This window comes from Epinephelus fuscoguttatus, linkage group LG6, assembly GCF_011397635.1.
Source record: "Epinephelus fuscoguttatus linkage group LG6, E.fuscoguttatus.final_Chr_v1".
In the NCBI taxonomy this organism is placed as follows: domain Eukaryota; kingdom Metazoa; phylum Chordata; class Actinopteri; order Perciformes; family Serranidae; genus Epinephelus; species Epinephelus fuscoguttatus.
This window is the reverse complement of record NC_064757.1, coordinates 245,384-266,888: the sequence shown is the minus strand read 5'-3', so window position 1 is coordinate 266,888 and position 21,505 is coordinate 245,384. Positions and strand designations below refer to the sequence as shown.

General features: G+C 37.1%; 1 protein-coding gene and 2 long non-coding RNA genes across 7 annotated transcripts; 2 read left to right on the top strand and 1 right to left on the bottom strand.

The window, feature by feature from the left end:
- The first annotated feature begins 4,746 nt into the window (after positions 1–4,746).
- LOC125890299 (uncharacterized) lies at positions 4,747–5,265 on the top strand. Its single transcript, XR_007449539.1, has 3 exons — positions 4,747–4,829; positions 4,918–5,096; positions 5,189–5,265. It is a non-coding gene; the product is annotated as an uncharacterized LOC125890299 (long non-coding RNA).
- Positions 5,266–6,138: 873 nt separating this feature from the next.
- LOC125890298 (uncharacterized) lies at positions 6,139–7,143 on the top strand. The gene is made up of 4 exons (XR_007449538.1): positions 6,139–6,158; positions 6,424–6,515; positions 6,606–6,723; positions 7,020–7,143. It is a non-coding gene; the product is annotated as an uncharacterized LOC125890298 (long non-coding RNA).
- Positions 7,144–12,515: 5,372 nt separating this feature from the next.
- LOC125890265 (proline-rich protein 36-like) lies at positions 12,516–20,726 on the bottom strand. Of its 5 annotated transcripts, none has more exons than XR_007449523.1 (6): positions 20,111–20,726; positions 19,830–19,998; positions 19,041–19,059; positions 16,589–16,996; positions 14,905–15,483; positions 12,516–13,150 (listed from the first exon to the last, which is right to left on the bottom strand). XR_007449523.1 is itself a non-coding variant. In XM_049578825.1 (6 exons), the coding sequence occupies exons 1-6, from the start codon at positions 20,324–20,326 to the stop codon at positions 13,102–13,104; spliced, it is 960 nt and encodes a 319-aa protein (XP_049434782.1). In that variant the 5' UTR covers positions 20,327–20,726; the 3' UTR covers positions 12,516–13,101. The 5 variants fall into 5 exon arrangements, 2 of the variants coding, with proteins under 2 accessions (XP_049434782.1, XP_049434783.1); XR_007449521.1 differs by lacking the exon at positions 19,041–19,059 and having other exon boundaries at positions 20,111–20,328; positions 20,435–20,726; XM_049578825.1 differs by lacking the exon at positions 19,041–19,059 and having other exon boundaries at positions 14,905–14,948; positions 15,410–15,483.
- Between the last annotated feature and the right edge of the window lie 779 nt (positions 20,727–21,505).

Here is a 21,505-nt window from a genome sequence, read left to right as displayed (position 1 = left end):
ACAGACAATAGACATTAGACACTGGAATAGGCTCACTGGTCACTCTTACAGAGCTTCTGTATTCCTGTGCGAGAATCTGACAGAATCTAGAATCTATCATCTCTCAGTACTCCATCCAGTCCAGAGTCCAGTCAGGCAAACAACACTATATTTTCCTGATCTTTTGTTCTTTGTCAATCATATGCCTTAGCATGAAATGTGTTGTCTAATTTGTATATTTCAGATCAATGCTGAATTCCTACGGATCACGTACCTCTACAAGCACGGTTCTTGGCCAGTTTGGATAAACGGTAAATTAACGGTAAATCTTTGTTTTTGTTTTGATTTATGTGTACTTTTACATTCAATCTCTGTAATTTAACACATAGCTCGTTATATTAAGGTTTATTTCCATACTAACAATCTAATGTTTTTCTCTGTAAATTAATAATAAATCTTATTAATTTTATAGTTATATGTACTTTTACATTCAATGTCTGTAATTAAACTTGCAGGTCATTAAATTAAGGTTTATTTCCATACTAACAATTTAATGTTTTTTCTCTGTAAATTAACAGTAAATCTTAGTTTTATATTTATATGTACTTTTACATTCAATTTCTGTAATTAAACATGTAGCTCGTTATATAAAGGTTTATGTCCACACGAACAATCTTATGTTTTGCTCTGTAATTTTAAGGAAAATTTCATTAGTTTTATGTTTATGTGCTCTGTAATTCCGGATACAAAATTTGCAAACTTTTTTCATTACATCAAACATGATGTAAATAAAGGTAGAGTATGCAGGATTTTCAAAATAAAACATATAGACTTATACAAATATAATTCCTCTCAATCATCACTTATGACCCAGTAGAAGAGTGTGGTGGTCTGCATTTTCTCATTGTTTTGGTGTGTGGTTGGGCTTCTTCTGGGCCAACCCAGTATCACGGTGAAGTGTGTAATACACCCGCCGGTCCATAGGGATTCCGTGTCAGAGTCACGGTTTACCTCGCCTAGGCGTGTAAAAGACACGCCTCCTTGAAGTTGCAGTACCAGCAGGGGGCGATCATTTTTTCGATGCCTACGGACCCACTTTTTTCACGGACCAACGAAAAATTTACAGATCATTCCCAGCCCCCTCTGCAACAGGTAGATGATGATACATGTCTGATTTCTTTATTTTTTATTCGTTTATGGCTTTTGTCTAAGATGTTTGAGGTTGACTGTGAGTTTTATCATGTTAATTACATTTCATTAGACGGTAGAGCCGAAGGTCGCCAGGAGAAGTAGCCTAATGTTACCGTGTCTGGAGAGGTAATCCTGTCCAGCTAGCTCTTTTAGCATTTGTGCTAGCTTTACAGCTACCGTCAGCTGAGAAAGTTGTCTCTTTTATAGCTTTATGTTAATGTTTGTTAAAGTAGAGGAAGTAAAAGCAACGCCTGGGTTACTGTTAAGTCTGAACATATTACAGGACGCTGCGTGGACGTGACGATCCAACCCACCAGAGTCCTGTCATCTTTTTTATCAATTTAGGTCCATTTAAAAAGTCCTAATGTGGTTTTAAACTTCCTGTAACGTTATATGTGCGTGTGTGGACTGTGGAACTCGCTTTGACGTTACTGTTAAGTTGCTGATGAATGAATTAATGGTATAGCAGGTTAATAAACAGTCGCTCCAGGCATCATCTGTCACTATAGCAACGTGGAGTAGAGAAATGTCACTGCCTTGTTGATGATGAAATGTGACGCGAAGATGGGCTTGTCTGTGTGTACTGTCTACTCTATTCTGTGGTGCTGGCTCTCCACTATTCTCCTATTTTACACATTTCCTGCAACAAGTTAATAAGAGCCACAAGCTTTCTGTAGAAAGAGGATTGTCCTGCTGTTTAGATGGTGAATTAAATTAATTTCAATGAATTCAGCACAGTTTAGTAGATCTATATTGTCCTCAAATAGCTCCTGTCCTTTATTTTGCTAAAATCCACGCAGTGAACATGTTGAATATGATTACATATGTTACAGTTCTGCATTTATAATATGAGAAATCCTATAAGTCTTGCTATAAAAGAAGTAACCATTTTCTTTTTTCTTGTCTAACAGCTCTTTTTGTTATCCCTATATCCTCCACCTGTACCTTCTCATTAAAACAGACCAACAGCTCTTTTAAGAGCCACTCCTATACTGTCCTTGCTGTCTCTCTCACACGCATACACACACACACACACACACACACACACACACACCATCTCTCTCTTTTTTCTGTCTGTCTGTCCGTCTGAAAGTCCTTCTGCCTGCCAATATGTTTGTCTGTCTGAAATGGCTGATCAGTAAGACAAAGGCAAAGCAGAGGATGCTATTTTCCTTGCAGACATGCTTCTGGCTCAAGAAAAAGTGAGTATCTTCAGTAATCTTGCAGTATTGGTGATGATACTAAAGTGTGTGAATTGGAGAGTGAAATTTGTACGAAACTTCTCAAGAGTTGAATGTATTTAAGTTGTATCATGCAATGTTCACTCTCTGTCATGCAAGGCAAAGAAAGCCAAGGACAGAGCAGCATCCACTATACCTGCTAAGGGCACTAAATTTCAAGTCCGATGGGTGGAGAGAGATGCAGAAGGGCGTCCATTACTGAAAAGAACTAGGAGTGGAGAGACAAGGAAACGTGCTTCAGCTACAGGTGGTTCATGTCTTACAAAATTACCCCCCTCAAATGGGTAATATCAAGTAACTGTCTCCCTGGTATTCAAAATTCAGCTAACATACTGTAGCCCTATGTCATTTAATTGTGTTTGAAACATAGACCACCAAACTAGGTGGGGCCTCCAGTGCACATGCATTTCCTTTATGTTTGTCCTTTATATATATTTATATATATTTCCTTTATATATTGTCTTTTAAATTGCGCCATTAGAAAGGTCATAGGTTGGATCTGTTCCATATGTTGTCAGCTTCATCTGTTTTACAATGTATATTTGGTATAGGTCTGGAAACAAGATAAATGAAGTCAAAATGAAGCAGGTAGTGAGTCCCATTCCTCTCTTAAGGAGATGGAACCATAAGATCCAAATCACTGTGGTGGTCCATTAAACCTTCAGTAGAAACCTTTCATTTGTCTATGTTTTGTCTTACTATTATGTTTTTGATCTTCAAGTGCTGAGAAAAAACACATTAAAAAACTGTTCGTGAGTCATGGACCTAATCATCAGTCAGACCTGGAAATTACCCATGCCTTCATTTTCAGTGACTAATGTGAAGCTTGGTTGACCTGATACACAACTCTAAAGGTTAGGTGTGCCCTAATCGGAAGACGCTAGCTTTGTACTTTCTACAATAGAGCAAAATGATGGGACTTTACCAGGAAAATTTGTGATTATCATGACAGTATTTAATGATTAGTTGGAAAGAATTTCTGCGTCACAATTTTCATTTTTACTAAAAACAAAAAAAAAAAAAAAGAATTAAAACCATGATGATGCGACATTATTGAGGTCTGTATTATTCAAACATGTTTTCTTTCCTCTGGGGAACAAGATTTGCTTGTCAGGCCATCTCTGCAGTACTAAAGTTCTTCATTATAATGATTTTTTCTTCTTTTTTCCAAATATTGACACCTCTGCGATTTAGATATTGCACTTGGCTGTATGTGCTGTCGATATTTCAATTAAATGTGCAGCCCAATTACAGTGTTAAGTTAACATACAGACATTGAATTTTATGCCTGTAACAGATGTATTTTTTATCTCTTTCTTGTCTTTGTATCTTTTCAGTTTCTGTGGCTCCCAGTGATGAGTCTGAAGAGGTTCCTACAGTGAGCCAAGACAACAGCTCTCAACACATGTTTGGTAAGATTACACCTTACTGTAATTAATTTAGTTAGCACAAAGCATGACATGAATGTTCATTTTATTTTATCTGTCTTTCAGACACTGAGATGCAGATGTTGAAGGACATTCTGACCTCATCAGAACAGCCAATGGAACAGCCTTCAACATCTTCATCGTGGAGCTTGCGCCAAACTGCAGCCCAGGATGAGTGGCGGAACACAAGGGCCCATCACATTGACTGTTTGCTGTTCTGCAACGAGGTTCCTGACAAGAAGTGCAGCCATTGCACATCCCCTGCCATCATTCACTGCAGAGACTGCATGCCAGATGAGTGGCTGTGTATGGAGTGTGACATACAAATACACACAAAGCTCACACTTCATAACAGGGACTCATGCATAGAGGGAATTTACAAGCCCATCAAGCCAACAGTGTGCTGTGCCAAAAAGGATGGCGTGTATTCACTTGTCAGTCAAAGTAATTTGTTAATCTTTTTTGGTAAAGTTGTTTTTTTGAGTCATCTTATTTTTCTTAAATTCTAATGTTAATTGGATGCATTTTTAAGGCTTCTCCCTAATTATTAATCTTCTCATTTCAGAACGTCTATTGCCAACAGTGAGACCCTCCCAGATATGCAAATGTGACCCTGTAAACATCAAAGAGTCAGCTGGCAGAGCGGTCATTTTGGTTTGCATTAATGGTATGACCTGTAGCTTTATATTTTAATTTTAATTTTTTGCCCCAGTGTGTGTCTCAAAATAACCAGCAATTTAATGTACTACTTTTTGTTTTTAGGATGGTATGATTTGCACATGCCAAATCTGCTGTGCAGATGTGTCTGGCACAGTGGACACCTGACCGGGAGACCTTATAAAGAGTGGATATTGGCAGCAACTGTGCATGCTGACACTTTGTTTTCAATGGATGTCTTCAGCACATTCAAGAGATGAAAACTGTTGCCCCAAGTTTGTCAAGACAAGCATTTTTGCAGATGTTGGAGAGCAGGACTGTTCTCTTTGGAAGGGTAAGTTAAGTCTGGATGAAAGTTGCCTGAAGTAGAGGTAAGATAATATTAGTGTAGTTATTTCATTTTACTTTTTACTAATCAACAGGATGGGAAAATACATGGAGATGTCTTCCAACGAAGCTTCGTTGAATATACATTCTGCCAGTACCAATGTGACAGAATGGCCAACGTGGAACAGTTCACCTGCCCAGCATGTACACCAAACATGCTTGCTCTCTGTGCAGATGGCAACAGAAAACAATACCGATTTCGGCAGTCAAAAGGGTTAGTTGATTTACTTTGTAGTACACTTTGTAAAATAAACTGAAAAAATAATGTCTGAGGTTGATGAACATCTTTTTTCTTATTCCATTAAGGTCAGAGGAGCCATATTTTGATGGCACCTTTATCTCCAGAGACGCAGATGTCCACCATTTTGTTGAGGGCGTCAGATGCAAAATTAAAAGTGTTAGTAATGTTTGCAACTTTGCTTTAAATATGTTATGTGGCCAAAAATGACAATTGAGACAGTTGAAAAGTATGATTTGTCCATTATTTAATATTTTTTGTATCTGTCAAGATCATTTGGTGTCAGCTTATATAACACAAACTAGTATTATGTACTAGTATGAAAATAAACTTTTAGTGTCTCAAATCACAAAGATGCCAGCTGATGTCACTCCATGTTCCTGATGGATAAAATAACTAATTTTGAGAAAATCACGGCTTTCAGTTTTAACCAGAATATTTTTTCATGCAGACTTGTGTGAGAGGAACCTGTGGAGCAAGTCAGTGGTCTGCTGCTCGGGAGACTGCAAGAAGAGCGAGCAAACTTGATGAAGAGGGGCTTGAGGTGGTTGTTTGCAGGCATGGAGTGTTGCTCAAGGCTCTCAATATGTACAGGGGAGAAATATTTGCCTATCCCCTGTTCCTGCAAAAAGAGCTTCAGGCAACCACAAAAGGGCAGTTCTACTGCACAGCTTTTGCCTGCAAATACTGGCCCTACCTGGAGAAGCTGGCAGCATCCATGATGGACCTCAGACCTTTGCTGCAGATGAGGCCATTCCTGTCCGTCATGCATGCCAAGGCCCATTCAACCAAGTGTGAGAGTACTACATATTCTTCATCATACCATTTTAAATTGTAATTTGATTATAATCAATTAATTGATTTGATTGGAATTTCATTACTTACTATAGTGTATATGAGGATAAGTTTCTCTGTGATTTGTTAGATCATCTGGAGTGGCAGAAACCAGGAGGGTGCAGGCACAACTGCAGGGGAGGAGGTGGAAATGGTAAACAGCTACCTTTCTCGCCCTCACCACCAAGTATATGACAAAATCTGGTAAGTGTTTCTTATTATATCATGAAACCTGTCTTTTATGCTTTCTTTTTCATTCTAATACTTTATCAGTATGAGATAAAAGAAAGTTAGCAAAATTTGTAATATTCTCCTAATATTATAGTACATTAATAAAACTCAGTTTTGTCTTTAATTAGAGATTAATTGTCAGTGCAATGTTGAACTGAAATACCATTATTAAACATACAACCATACCAATACAATTAATGGCACTTTCCTGCTTCATATAATATGTGCTGTTAAAAAGCCAGGAATGACATACTGACGATCCACGCAATTGGGTGGAACAGACGGAAGCAGGATGGCCTTCATCTTGCCTTGTCCAGCAGATATATCAAGGTATTGACCAGATACCCTGAGACAGGATCAGGTTTTTGATCACATTTATAAAGAACTAATGAACTTACACTCCCCCTTTTTTTACTGTAGACTTTCCAAAAGGCTCAGGCTGAGTCTCAGAGACTAGAGGATTTGAGCAGTGAAGTTGGGTGTCCTGAGAACATGATGCAGCAGTGGGTACATGATGTCAAACAGTGGGCTACCGATGGTACAGTATTTTATGAGCATTCTACTAAGTAGTTTAGCTTTGTTGTAGCTTTTTGTGTGCCATATTCTCTCTTTTTTATTCAGTTTTGATTACCTCCCGTTTTTTTTGTTTGTTTGTTTGTTTGTGTTAGGAATTATTTCTTGCCAGCTGTGAGAATTAAGACAGGGAATGTCATCCTCTTTTGTTTGCTGCAAATTTGTTGAGCATTTGGCCTTCAGATAAACTTAAACTTGGAACTCTTGATATTTACTACCGAAAAAAACATCATTATGTTATTGTTTTTGTTGTTTTTTAAGATTCTGCTGGTTCCCGATGTGATGACCTTCAGCAATCAATCGAACAAATGTTTCTTGGTGTACATCAAAAAAAAGCCAGGCTTTATACTCAGACTGGTATGTTGATGCATCTAGTGTTTTTCTTGTTTATACTTTATACTTACAATTTGCAGATTATTGGGATAGTTTTTAGTTATAAAATGTCCCCTAGATTTTACAGATACAGGGTTATTATGGCTTTTCAGTGATTAGATTTAAATTTTGATTTATTAATTTTTAATTCTGTTGTTATTATTATTCATAACAGTATTACACGCAACTTTCTGATATCTGCATACACAAACTTGTGCATTATGTTTTCTGTGGTTTGTAACTGTATAGACAGCAACAAAATTGACACTTGACGGAGGAAACTGGGAGAAGAGAAGAAAAAACTCCTGGAGACGATCAAGCTCTACAATGAGCAGGTGCCACGTGAGGAGCGGATTGATGTGGAGAAGGTGGAGAGCAGACTCTCTGTGGTAGGACCAGACAGTGGCACAGATCTAATATGGCTATGGGAAGTGCACAGGAGTGGTATGGAACAGTTTCTCTCTAAACCAATTGTTTGTGTGCCTGTGTGCATGATTAAACAAACTGATTATGTACTGTATATGCTGCTGTATATATACAGTTTCATTTTACGCTATTTCTTCTGTAATATTTGCACATATGTGTGTTTGAGTGTCAACTCAAAAACTGGTGTAATTGTACTGGTTGCATTTTTTATGCTGTCTGGGTCTATACTTTTTTAGTATCACAGTTGATAATAGAATGATATAATGACAATGTTTATTTTAATTTTATTGGCATGATTTTCTTGTGAATAGTATTGCCAACACATAGACTACATACTATATTTTAGCTTCATGAGACGCCTGCTATTAAGAACTTGCAGCTCAAACTCAGAACTTGTGTTGACGGATGTTTTTTATGTGACTTCAGATTCCAGCAATATCCTCACAAAGAAGAAGATTTTTGATGCATACATGTCAAAAATGCGGCTTGAAGAGGAAAAGGTCATTGTGATGAGGGAGATGAGACAGCACTGCACCTAAGAAGCTAACCTTTATCTCCTTGCAGCTTGTTTTGGGGATACTAAGTATTTGTAACCAACCACCACTGCAGATCCTGGTTAAGAACACTACAAATGTTTACAAGTTTTTCTCACGTGTAACTCATACACAAACAATTGTATTGATTTTGGTGACCCCATGACCTTTCCTCTAACACAGTGGTCTTTAACTCAACCCTGAATACAGGATAAGTTCAGACTTTTGAGGTCTATTCCCTTTCAATGTCCAGTGTCCAATGTCATGCAGTGGAGGTCACATTTTCACGTCAATCCATCTAGTTCCACTGTACTGGAGGCACAGCTCAACTGCAACCCAGTTCAAGTCCACGGTGCCAACATTTTTAATTTATTTCATTAAAACCCACCAGACTTTACAGCCAAAGATAATATGATGCTACGGAAGTTTCTCGTTACAAAATGGAGTGAAACCTTTATTCACTGTTCCTAAATTCCCTCTTTGTTAGGATAATTTGCTCAGTGGAAATCTCCAGGTTAGCGTCGGTTGGTCTTGCTAGTTGATATCCTAACAAGGAGGAAATTAAGCCACAGTAACTCTTCACCACTAAAAGGTGTTGAGAGCTCAAACTCCATTCCAACACACCCAGGCTGTCACTTTGAGACCCTTTGGTGTGGCATTATAAATTGCTTGTTGCAGAATCTAAATGATTTGTCATTCTTCAGTAAAGTGAGTTTATGACTAGCTGAATAGCACAAAGTTATTGGAAATATTTGTAATATCTTTCATATTTATTTCCAGGAAGTTAACGTATGCTCAAGTTACAGCCAGGCTTTGGGACCAAATGCCGGTTCTCTGCTGGAGGATGGACCCGAGGAGATACTGGAGGACCATAAAGAATTAACTGATTATGAAAGTTCAGATGACAGTGAATTTGAGGCAGTGTAAATCACTGCTTCTCAGTCTTCAGTCTGTCATACTAAACTCCTGTATCAAGCTACATGAATATGTTTCGCCAGTAAGTCTCACATTGTAATGCATTTTTTTTTATCACCTGTGATTTGAAAACATGAGCTTTACACACAGTCAGACAAAGTAAAAGTGTGTGTCCTCCTTTAGTTCAGTTGCAACAAATTCCAGTTTGCCACGGAGCTTATCTCCCTGGGCTTTTGCAGGGGGTCACCCGCCCCGCATCCTCCACGCTCCTTCATGCCATGAAAAATAAGGATTCAAAACTAGAGTTGATGATTGGTGGATGTGTTCTGTGAGTTTTACTTTGTTTTGTCTAGTTCAAATGAAGCTGGTGATAATGAGTAAAAATACTGCTTTGCAAAGGGAGTCTGGTTAGTTAAGAGCAATAAAATAGCTGTTTCTGAAAAAAGTATCTTACTCTATTAGGTATATTTCTGCCACAATCCTTTCCATTACATTGTTAGACATGTATACAAACAATCTGGGTCTGTCAGTGACAAAGACAAGCACAAGCAAAAAAAAAAAAAAAAAGAGTTAAAACTGGTCAACCAACTATTCATTTCACCCACTCTCATCATTTAACCACCAGCACGTTATATGTTTATTATTCCTCATTGAAATGTTTTCCTTGTGTATTTCTTTAAAGTTCTGTCATACTCATCATTCATCATACTCCAGTGTAATGTCATTCATGGTGACAGTGTTACTAAATTATGGAATAAAGCATTTATATACATGTCACTACATGAAATACTTTCCAAAACATGACATATGATCAATATCCATAGTTGAGTGTGAGTGTTTATTGTTGTCATTACTGCTGTTTCTTGTACCAACAAAAGGAACTCATTTGCCATGCCATCAAGTAACTACAAAACTGTTACAGGGCATGTAAACTAGTTGATGCTGAGGTGTTTTGTTTTTCTCTGTTTTCTTCAAAATAAAATAAGTATGTGAAATTGCTGATTGTTGATCTTTTTTGTGATTTTTATCCTCATAACAGTGCAATTCATTTATGTTCAGAGTATTTAAGTTAAAGACACAGGAAGACACAAGAACAAATTTATTATTTCATAATTTTTAATTGTTGCCACAAATAAATAATGATAAAGAACAGCAACAACTATCAGCATCATTATAACAACAATAATAATAATAACAACAACAGCTATTATTATTATTATTATTATCATTATTATTATTACATAAGACAAGATACATCATTCATGTCTAGAAGGAACTCCTGATTTGTGAAACTCTGCATGAGATTTGCACGAGTTGTTCCTTTATTATGCAACAAGAACTATATCATTATGTTTAATAATGTACCGACAATGTAATTAAAATCTGAATAGATTAAGGGACAAAAAATGAGAGTGCAGGAATAGAGAAAGATGATAGTTTGTGCTCCAATTATAACTCACAAGGTGTTTCGCGCATGGTTTCGCGCATCTGTTGAACCATTACTTCCGTGTCTGCATACAAACTATGTGCCAACGGCAAAACGGTTACCGTAACAACGAGCACAACCCTCCCAAAGAACCCTTTTTGGTTAATAATTACTATCATAATACAGTGTTTATTGCTCTGAATTCATACAACAAGTATTATGCTTTTGCATTAGCATGTCTGTTTGGAAGTTAGTAGGGACTTTAGTACTTTTTAAAATCCTAATTGCTTACAGCCTGAGTTTGCAAACCGGAAGAACTATATATTTAACAGACTTTCCTGTCACTTTGTAATGCGTAGCAATAGGGAACTGTAGTTTTCTTTTGAAAATGACTGTTTCTCATAAGTGGCGGCCTGCAATATAAAATTGACAGTGCACCAGGGGGGTTGGGCAGATGGGGAACACTGCTGTTTGGGCAGATTAAAAAAAATGTAATGATAATTTGGTGAAATTCCGTTTTTACCATATTTTGGGATGCCCTTTATTGGTGATCACACCAAACTGTAGCTCACATGATAGAAGAATTCAAGACCTTTGTATAACAGTTGGTCCTATGATTATAGTCCACTCTTTTGCTGAATTCTAAGACTTACAAAATGCACCAAAGTCAAAGTTCAGAGGTCAATATCTCAAAGCAGGAGCTACATAGAGCCCTCAGACTGTCATGATATTACTGTCCTGATCACAGCCTTTCTGGTGATGTGTTTGGTTTAATCCTATGACAAAGTTTTAATTTTCACCCCTTGGCCCCATCCCTTCTGTCAGGCATGCATTTCAGAGAGACATGGAGGGTGAAATGCAGAAAACTTGATTTTGAGGACATAATGATCAAATTCCTAAATGATCATGTTGTTTTGACCTATCTGAAATCAAAGCAGCCATTGTGTACCGTTTGAGCATGTCTTTTTTCCAAATAATTAAACATTTTTGACAAACCCTAACCCCAACACCCAGAAAATCCTTATCGGTTGCACCATATGTCAAGAAAAAGTTTCAGACTGATCAGAAATTAAAATTATGATCCTTTATGACAATAAAGTTGCATTTTAAAAGAACTGAAGTGCTCAAAGAAGTAAATAGCCTGGCCCTCAGCTTCAATACTGCAAAACTTCTGTGTCCATCCTACCATACTATAACTTTTACAGAACACCCATTCATAATTATGACTGTTTATGCTGTGATCATATGGCTATGTGGTATAAACATTTATTAACAATCACCAATTACTCCACATCATCACATAATTTACAATAAAGAGGCCATTATATTACACTTCCAGTAGCATTATCTCCAAGAGTAATACACCTTATACAAGTCAGATATAATTCTTGTCACCTCATTGGTGATACATGTTTGGTAAGTTACTTAATAATCACAATCAAAGTTACTTATCACTTTCAATAATTTCTAATACTAAACCTGTAGTAATAACTCTCTCAAAAAGGTAGACTACTACTGACATTCTATATGCCAGATCAGCTCCTATAAAAAGTAGAACACGAACCAAATCATTAGGACTGATCTATGATTAGATTCACATATTAAATTATAATAAATAACATTTAAAACTGTGATTGCTGACTGACAAACAGTAGGCAGACTGGTTGGGACAAACACTCACCACGCTAGGCCAACATGTAAGTTCACAATGTCTTTCAGAAGTCCTGTGCTGAAGTAAAGACACTAATGAGAGTTTCATTATGTGAAAAAATCAAAATCTATAGTAATCCATTAGTTTACCTTGTTACTGAAAAAATATATATGATTGGAGTCATCTGATTAAAAGTAATCTAATTAATCCCAACACAACTGGTAATAACACAGCCATGTGGAGATGAAGGTAAAAGTAAGTAACAGGCACATCTGGTCACCCTACTTTATATGTTGCATTTTGTTGTACTGTTAGTTCTTAAAAAATGTATGACATACAATGTATCTACAAGACTTTATGAATAAGATAGCTTTGTATAAAGTTGTGTAACGGGCCTTTCCATTATTTAACATAATGGCAAAATATGTGTTAGTGTTAATATGTAATTAGTGCGAGTCACCTATCACAGGAGAGCCAGTATGGTTTCTATATAGAGAGACAAGGTAATAATGCAACTCTTTAAAAATGACATGTTTTTGTATTAATGCATTGAACCAAATTCTCAGATAAACTGTATGTTGTCTTGGGTGTAAATATAATGAAGTAGAGAAAGAAATACAATAAATATAGTAAGACATTAAAGAAGAAAGTAGTTCATTTGGTATTTTTTTTAATGAAGATAGTAGTGTCAATTAACATTCGTATATCTTCAAGTGACAAAAATTGGTGTGCAACAAAACACAACAGCAGTAATATTGAAGATAGTAGTGTCAGTGAAAATGCATATCTTCAAGTGACAACAATTGGTGTGCAACAAAACACAACAGTAGTAATAAACAATACAAAGTTTAAAATGAAATACAGCCACAAGCAGCTGTGGAGAGTTCCAGGTCCAACAGGCAGTCTTGTTTATGTTTATAACATTAAGAAGGAATAACAAACAAATAAAAAAAATCACAAATCTGACATGTAACAGTGCTTCTACACCTTCGGCACTGGGAACCTTGTGAAACTGGAGCACTAACAGGTGTCCTTATCCGGCACCCACTCCAATGGCCACTTCTTTCCACTGTAACACAAGTAGGAAAAAAAATTCAGATGTTTTGATTATGCAACTGAATGTAGACACGTAAAGAATCACGTAAAGATTCCCGTAGCTGCCGCTTCCATTAGCTGCATTGTGGTGGATTTTAATTACAAACAGTACGCTAACATGAAGTACACTAACTTAATTACTAAATTAATTACCATTTGAGATCACTGATAAACTGCATTATGTCTTTTAAAGTTATAAATCATGGAAGAGAGAGGGAATATTTCCACAATTTTCTCACAGATCATATATCTGTTGAATGAAGATCACATGCTGACACAGTACATATGTGATGTACACCATCCATCCAATTATAAACTGAGTAAAGCAGTAATACTTTTTCATTATTTATTTAAATGATGATTTTTTATGACTACTCTACAATGGTGTCAATAAATATATAATGATATTTTAAAAAAAAAAACTGCACGTATTACTAATGAGAAACCTTATAAGATAAAGAAAATTAGCTCTGACCGAATTATATGGGGCATATGAGCCATCAGCAAGCTAACAATGGAAAGCACTATAAATATCCTTTATGTACTCAAAGTCTTTATCTTTTAAGTATATCAGCATTTGTAAATAAGAATTGTTTCTTAAGGACTCACTTGGTAAAATAAAGGCAAAATAACTTTTAAAAAAGCCTTGATGCTCCAGGTAATTCCTCATCTGCTTTTCTCTCCTCAGTCCGTGTAACTCCATCTATGTTGAAGCTCCACATATTTAAATTAATATAATACATAAGGTCAACAAAATGAAAGTAGTCACTGATTTCAGAATAGAACATAGCTGGCCATTATCATCCATTTCGCCATAAAAAAAACCTGGCACTTCTCCTGCTTGTTGGCCTGGTCTGCGCTGGAGATTTCAAGGAGCAGAAGTCAGCAAAGAACAAATATTCTGTTTGTTCTTGAAGTTTAAATGCTCAGACTTTAGTCTATTATAAGATGTTGTGACCGTTATGTGATCATAGTATTGTACTCATAAAAGAAGCCTGTTTGCTACATTGATGAACTCATGGCTTTTGTAGACTAAATGAGGAACAGATGATTTGTCAGAGCTGTTGCAGGTTTTGCAATGAGGAACACATTTTATCTTTTTACCCAAATTAGATAAAAGGCTGGATCGTCATAGAGTGAACTTATGTGGCTTAATATTTTGCCTTTTTTTGTCACATTTCCCCAAGGAGACCTATGGCTTTCACATAATGCAGGCTTTTACAGCAGTACGTTTTTAGTTTGGACGTAATATATTTCTCAGTATTGACCATAACTCAATCATTGGTGTGTATGTAAATACTGCCAGTGTATGGGAGTGGTTTACTCCAGGATGACCATGCTCCAGTACAAAGAGCAGGAGGGCTCTCTGAATGGTTTAATGAAGATGAAAATTATGTAAGTTATGATGCTATAGCCTTTGCACTCATGAAATCTTAACTCAGTTGAAAACCTATGGGAGTCTCCATCACCATCCCAAATGAGGGAATATCTTTTGGAAGAGACTTGTTGAATCAATGACAAGGCACACTGAAGCTGTTCTAGTGGCTCTTGTTGGATCTTACTTAAACACTTTATGCTGTGTATATTAAACATAGTCATGAGCACGTACTGAGCACCTATTCAACAGCATTATAGACAAACTTAAGTAGAAATGTATCTTAAATATGGCAACAGTTTATACTTGTCACACTAATTATCTATGTGCAACACTTGATAAGTTATACATACCAGAGTTTGCATGGTTCCCACTCCACAAGCTTCATTTTTTGGCCCTTAAAAATAGAGAGACTTTTCTTAGTTTCAAATCTTTGCCATACAGCAATAACCAAAAATATCAGCCCTTTTTGACTGTAACATTCTCTAACATGAGACCTTCCAGAAAACATGAAATTCAGAGACTTTTCCAATGGATGAAAAAATAACCATGCAGAGCTGGAAGTATCACATTAAGAATCTTAGACTTAAATTTGTTAAGTTTTGCTCCCACAGTTTAAAAACAACTTAAAATTAATTCCAGGAGCTTTACCTGGAATTGTGTCATCGCCAAATTTGTATTGTAACAGTTGAGTTCTTACAGTCCAAAAGGGCCTTGTATGTCCTGTTACCAAAAGGGAACACTTGAACTATTGAAACTATTTTCACTGACACAAAGTTTATAATTTTGAATTTCTTGATTACAGATGGGGCTGAATTCCTGTGACAGGGACTGTGTTTGAGTGGGATTATAATTAACCTTCATAACTTTGCATTTGGAAACCCTCTTCACAGGGTAAAAGTCTTGGCTCCCTGACACTGTATGTGGGCATTCTGAAAGGAAAACATATTAAATTCATAAAGCTTAATACTACATTAAACAAGCCTTTACAGAATGATAACAGGTTATTGAGATCACATAGTTTATACTTAGTCTCAGTTTTCTTTTTGTAGTTATTCTGGTACAAAATCTGTAAGTAATGCTGGTAAATTACTGTACTCAAAACATGTAGCATAAATATATCAGCAATAAGACAGAAGTTGAATCCATGAATTTAAAACAAAGTAAATCAGTCTTGCAGTGTCTTGGAGGTGTGGATCACTTTCTCACAACCCAGAGTAAAGTTCATTTGACTGTGAAAAAACAGAGCACTTGTACATTGTACAATCTGCTCCAAAATTACTTGTTAGTGGCAATGTCTATGGACTGGACACAATAACTGTATGAATTAGGGGAAATGTGTAAAACAGCCAAACACACAGAATGAGTGCCGTGGGGAAAATATTGGTTATTGTGCTCAAGACCACCTAAACTGAGAGCAAGTCATGATCAAGACTAGATCAGTCCCACTCTACATAATACACTCTATAAAATGTGAAGCATTCAAACCATAAGCACTTAAGGTTAGAGCTGCAACTATTAATTGATTGGTAATCAAATATGAAATTAATCTAGTCTTTTTTTAATAAATAAAAAAGCATACAAATTCTGAATACAGCTACTTAATATGTCAATAGTTCCTGGTTTCTTTACTCCTTTCTAACAGTAAACTGAATGTCTTTGAGTTGTAAACAAAACAGGACATTTGAGGACATCATCTTGTACTTTGGAAAACACTGATCAGCATTTTTCAACATTTTATGAGATTTCCTGGATCAACAAATGATTGATTAATTGAGGAAATAATTGACAGATTAATCAATATATAAGTGTGTTTAGAAATTGTTTGAAATTACAAATGACTCAAGATATTGGTTGCATTTTAAACAGGAAGTTTGACATCAAATCATAGTAAATTTCAAACCTGTTATTAAATAGATACATTTTAATATATTGCCCAAACCTAATAGGCCACAACCCCTTACAAATGCATATACAGCCATCATGAAGACTTACAAAAATGAATGTCAAATCAAATTTATAAACAGTAAAACACACCTTTCCTTTTCCGTGTTCTGTGTGCTGGGGATTCTGTCAGGGCTGCATGCGGTCCTGCTGAGGCTGCCAAGACTCCACTTTGGGCTGCTGGTGGCGTGGTCAGTGGTGGCCTGATCAGTGGTGGCGTGGTCAGTGGTGGCCTGATCAGTGGTGGCGTGGTCAGTGGTGGCCTAGTCAGTGGTGGCGTGGTCAGTGGTGGCCTGGTCAGTGGTGGCCTGGTCAGTGGTGGTGTGGTCAGTGGTGGCGTGGTCAGTGGTGGTGTGGTCACTGGGGCCACTGAGGCTGCTGGGGGATCAAGGGCCACTGGTACTGGAGAGTCTGGTGAAGCCAGTGGTGTTCCAGCTAGAGGATCAACTTGGGTAGATGAGGGTTCACCCAGTTGTCCTGTGGCGTCTTGTGGTAACCAGCCTCCATTGGAAAAGAAGTGAATTATTGAGAGTAAAAATACTTTCACTAATTTAAGTTACATTGCATAATTTGCTAAAAAAACAAAACAATGTATAGAGTTATATAAACAGAATCCCTCAAAACCATCAGAACATTTCTGGGCTTCAGCCTCTTTAGCAGTGATTAGCCCCCAGTCAACACAGCGCACAGATTCTGAGGTCAGAACTTAGTGGCAAACAGTCAGATCACACATCAGTCTTTTTGAGTGGACACAAACAGCATATAGGATTGTGTCGTCTGTATTCACAGACAGGCAATGGGCCTATATATTGCTGCTTTAGAATGTAACAGCTGGGAACCATTTTGAAAATAATGTCTTTGATTTACTTCACTTCTTCCACCTGAAGCTTGCTCACCTAAATTACAATTTATGTCTCTTTCAATCTCACTTGTTCTTGAGCCGGGGAGGAGGGGCAAAGTTTGAATGGTGTGTTTATAAACAATGTTGCTGATTTTGACTTTAAAGTTCACTCAAAAAGAGCTTTTAGTCCAAAAACAAGTGCTTTATAAGCAATAACAATTATTATGAAATGATTACCTTTATGTAAAAAGCATTAATTTCTTGATGTCTGTAGATACCAGTATAAAGCTGCCTCATCATATTGAACCCTGCCCTTCTCACTGTATTCCAACTAAAGCAAATTCATGTAAATAAATAACATGTTTCAACTATGTCTATTCAAGCAAGTGCAGACTCCACAAAAATAATCCTTTATATATCCAGCTAACCCATTAAAAATAATCGGCATGGTTGTGCAGTCTGACTGTTTTTGTTGGAAATTTCTATTGAAAATTATATTACAAACATAAATATTAACAGTAGTGTGATCTATTTATTACACTAGTACATTGCAAATTTGTACAACTCATAATAGAAACAGATGTGTCTACTGGCTGTAGTTGATTGATTGTTCTACCAAACTACTTTTACAAAGCAGAAGTTATTTAACATGACGACTGTTCCCAAGACGGTGTCACATGATGAAGATGTGAAGATGAGATAGTCTACTACACTTCACTTTATTTTTACTGAAACTATATCATTAAATTACGGCATGGCTAATTTCCTTGTCTAACTATACAATTTGAATGTGCTGTACGTTCATTAAACTATGTTGCTAATGCAGTAGTAGTATTCTGTGACATACATTCACATAATTCATTGTATGCCAATACACTCCTAGCTGTGATGTCAGGGTTAATTACATTTGTTTTCTACACAGTTAATGTCATAAACACAGTGTATAATAAAGGCTGTTCAACATGAGGACTGAAATCTTTGTTTGTTTGTCTTCAGTTTAGGGCCACACTAGCTTATCAGCCTAAATGAGTCTCATGATTTACCTGTAAGACTCAAGTTTTACTGCATTTCTTTGTCATTTGTGATGTCAAAAACTCAGATTTTACACGCAGTCAGAAACTAAAAGTGTGTATCCTGCTCATACTTAAGTTATAAAAGTGCACCAAAAAGTGTCTCTTCTGCCAAGCTGCTGTCAGCTGAACAGCCAATCACAGTGGACAGCAGTAGAGGAGGTTGTACCACCGACCACTGCCTGGTTCAAAAGTGGTTTAGCCGATTTCACTGACTGAAATACATGGGGCTTCGATGTGACGCATCACATTGGAAGAGCAGAGCAGAGATTTTTACCAGCTATATAGACTGTCTTTGTTGTGTGCTGGTTGTGTTTTCTGAGGAGACTGTTATTACTGTTGCAATGACTTGATGTTGCTCTCTTGCTATTGTTATTACTGAAGCTGCTGTGTCATGAATATGTTCTATTTTTATATAATAGTGTCTTTTAGCAGAGAAATTATTCTCTGTTTCCTGCCCAGGGACTACAGATGAAAATTAGCTTACTGCTAACTCTGGTGTGGCTAAGTAGCTCTGCACTGTCCCTGTTAAACAAACAAACAAACAAACAAATAAATTTAAAGAGGGACAGCTGACAGATACTCGACTTTGTTGTGTGAATGTTGGGTTTTGACAGATGCAGCTGGTTTTTACCTGTTTGAGGGCGGCATAGCTGTGCAAGAGGGAAAAATAGACAAGCCATTAAAAAAATAGAGATGAGCTGTGCGATAGCTGCACGGGCACATACGTCTGCCATGTTCAGTGGAGCAGCTTTAACTAATTATAATGGCCGCTCTCTGCTGGAGACATGTTGTGGCTGAGGTGTTGTGCCACATTTGTGCCCCATATGTGCTCCTGTGTTGCCCTGTGTATAATGATGCAGTTAAATAAAAGTGTACCAAGATTTGACTGACAAAAAGTTGACTTGGGGTCTTCCTGACAAATAACTTGAATTACTGTTTTTTTCAGGGGCAGCTCCAGTCTTACCTTTATGATATTAACAATAAATATTTAATACTTTTAAGTATTCAATTACTCTCCTTCATTTTCTTTGTACGTGATGATTTAAAGTAGCCCAGGAGTTAATTTTTCAAGCAGAATTTAATTTATTGCTGCACGAGGGAAACAAATCACACCTAACTTTTAGGATTTGTTTTGATAAATGTTAAAAATGGTTCACAATAATCTGTTTTGTTTTCTCATAATCCAATACACAGATAAGCCATTTTGCAATTGTATTTCATATCATTCAGCCACTAAGAGCATGGGACCAAGCACAGATTTAGGGTGTTGCCTTCAGTTCAATTCAAATGCAATGAGTGAGAGAAAAAAGTAGTCTATCTATGTGTTAGAAAATTTTTAGAAAATTTAAAAAATTTCACTTCCTAAATCCACATCAGAGTTCAAACTTGGTCCCTCTTCTAATAAATAAGACATTCTTACCTTGAATAACAATGTCATACAGGCTCTTCATCCTCTCCAGGCATGTGGTGGAGGTTTCTGAGAGCTGGCAACGGGGTGCCAAAACCTCTGAAACCCACGAACCAGGTTTCCTCCCAGCCTTTGAGACAAACAAAACAGCCCTTACTCCAAGGGCCTGCAATTTTTCGAGCTACAAAGGGCACACACACATACACACAACAACAACAACAATAAAAGATATTAATATAAAAAGCAACATTTGGAAACTGCACAGAATTTAAACAATGAAAGGGATAACATACCAATATGTAATCTTCATCGCAAATATGCGAGGTGGTCCTATTTTTCATGTGGATATTGACCCAGCTCTTACGCTTCTTGTCAAAATTTTCAATTTTATTCTTGAGCCTCAACTTTCGTGGCTGCTCAGCTTTGCATATCTTGCAGGTTTTGCAGGCCACATTAAGCTGTGCATTGAAGACCACACACTCCCTCAACGTGGATCCCTGGCCTGGCATTTCTATCAGGGATAGAGAGTGTGTGTGTGACAGAGAGAAAGACTCACATTTTATGATAAACCATGTTCACTGAGAGAACAAGATTAAAAACAGAAAAGCAAAACTTACTTGACAGCGTATACTTATAAAGATGGTAGGCTAAGGTAGAGGTTAAGGGGTGGATCACACCTAGAGTTGTTAGACAGAAGAAAACAAACACATGGTTAATTCTCTTGCAGACAATATAGATCTACTAAACTGTGCTGAATTCACTGAAATTAATTCAATTCACCATCTAAACAGCAGGACAATCCTCTTTCTACAGAAAGCTTGTGGCTGTTATTAACTTGTTGCAGAAAATGTGTAAAATAGGAGAATAGTGGAGAGCCTGCACCACAGAATAGAGTAGACAGTACACACAGACAAGCCCATCGCGTCACATTTCATCATCAACAAGGCAGTGACATTTCTCTACTCCACGTTGCTATAGTGACAGATGATGCCTGCGGAGCGACTGTTTATTAACCTGCTATACCATTAATTCATTTATCAGCAACTTAACAGTAACGTCAAAGCGAGTTCCACAGTCCACACACGCATATAACGTTACAGGAAGTTTAAAACCACATTAGGACTTTTTAAATGGACCTAAATTGATAAAAAGATGACAGGACTCTGGTGGGTTGGATCGCGTCCGTCCACGCGGCGTCCTGTAATATGTTCAGACTTAACAGTAACCCAGGCGTTGCTTTTACTTCCTCTACTTTAACAAACATGATCATAAAGCTATAAAAGAGACAACTTTCTCAGCTGACGGTAGCTGTAAAGCTAGCACAAATGCTAAAAGCGCTAGCTGGACAGGATTACCTCTCCAGACACGGTGACATTAGGCTACTTCTCCTGACGACCTTCGGCTCTACCGTCTAATGAAATGTAATTAACATGATAAAACTCACAGCCAACCTCAAACATCTTAGACAAAAGCCATAAACGAATAAAAAATAAAGAAATCAGACATGTATCATCATCTTACCTGGCGCAGAGGGGGCTGGGAATGATCTGTAAATTTTTCGTTGGTCCATGAAAAAAGTGGGTCCGTAGGCATCGAAAAAATGATCGCCCCCTGCAGGTACTGCAACTTCAAGGAGGCGTGTCTTTTACACGCCTAGGCGAGGTAAACCGTGACCCTGACACGGAATC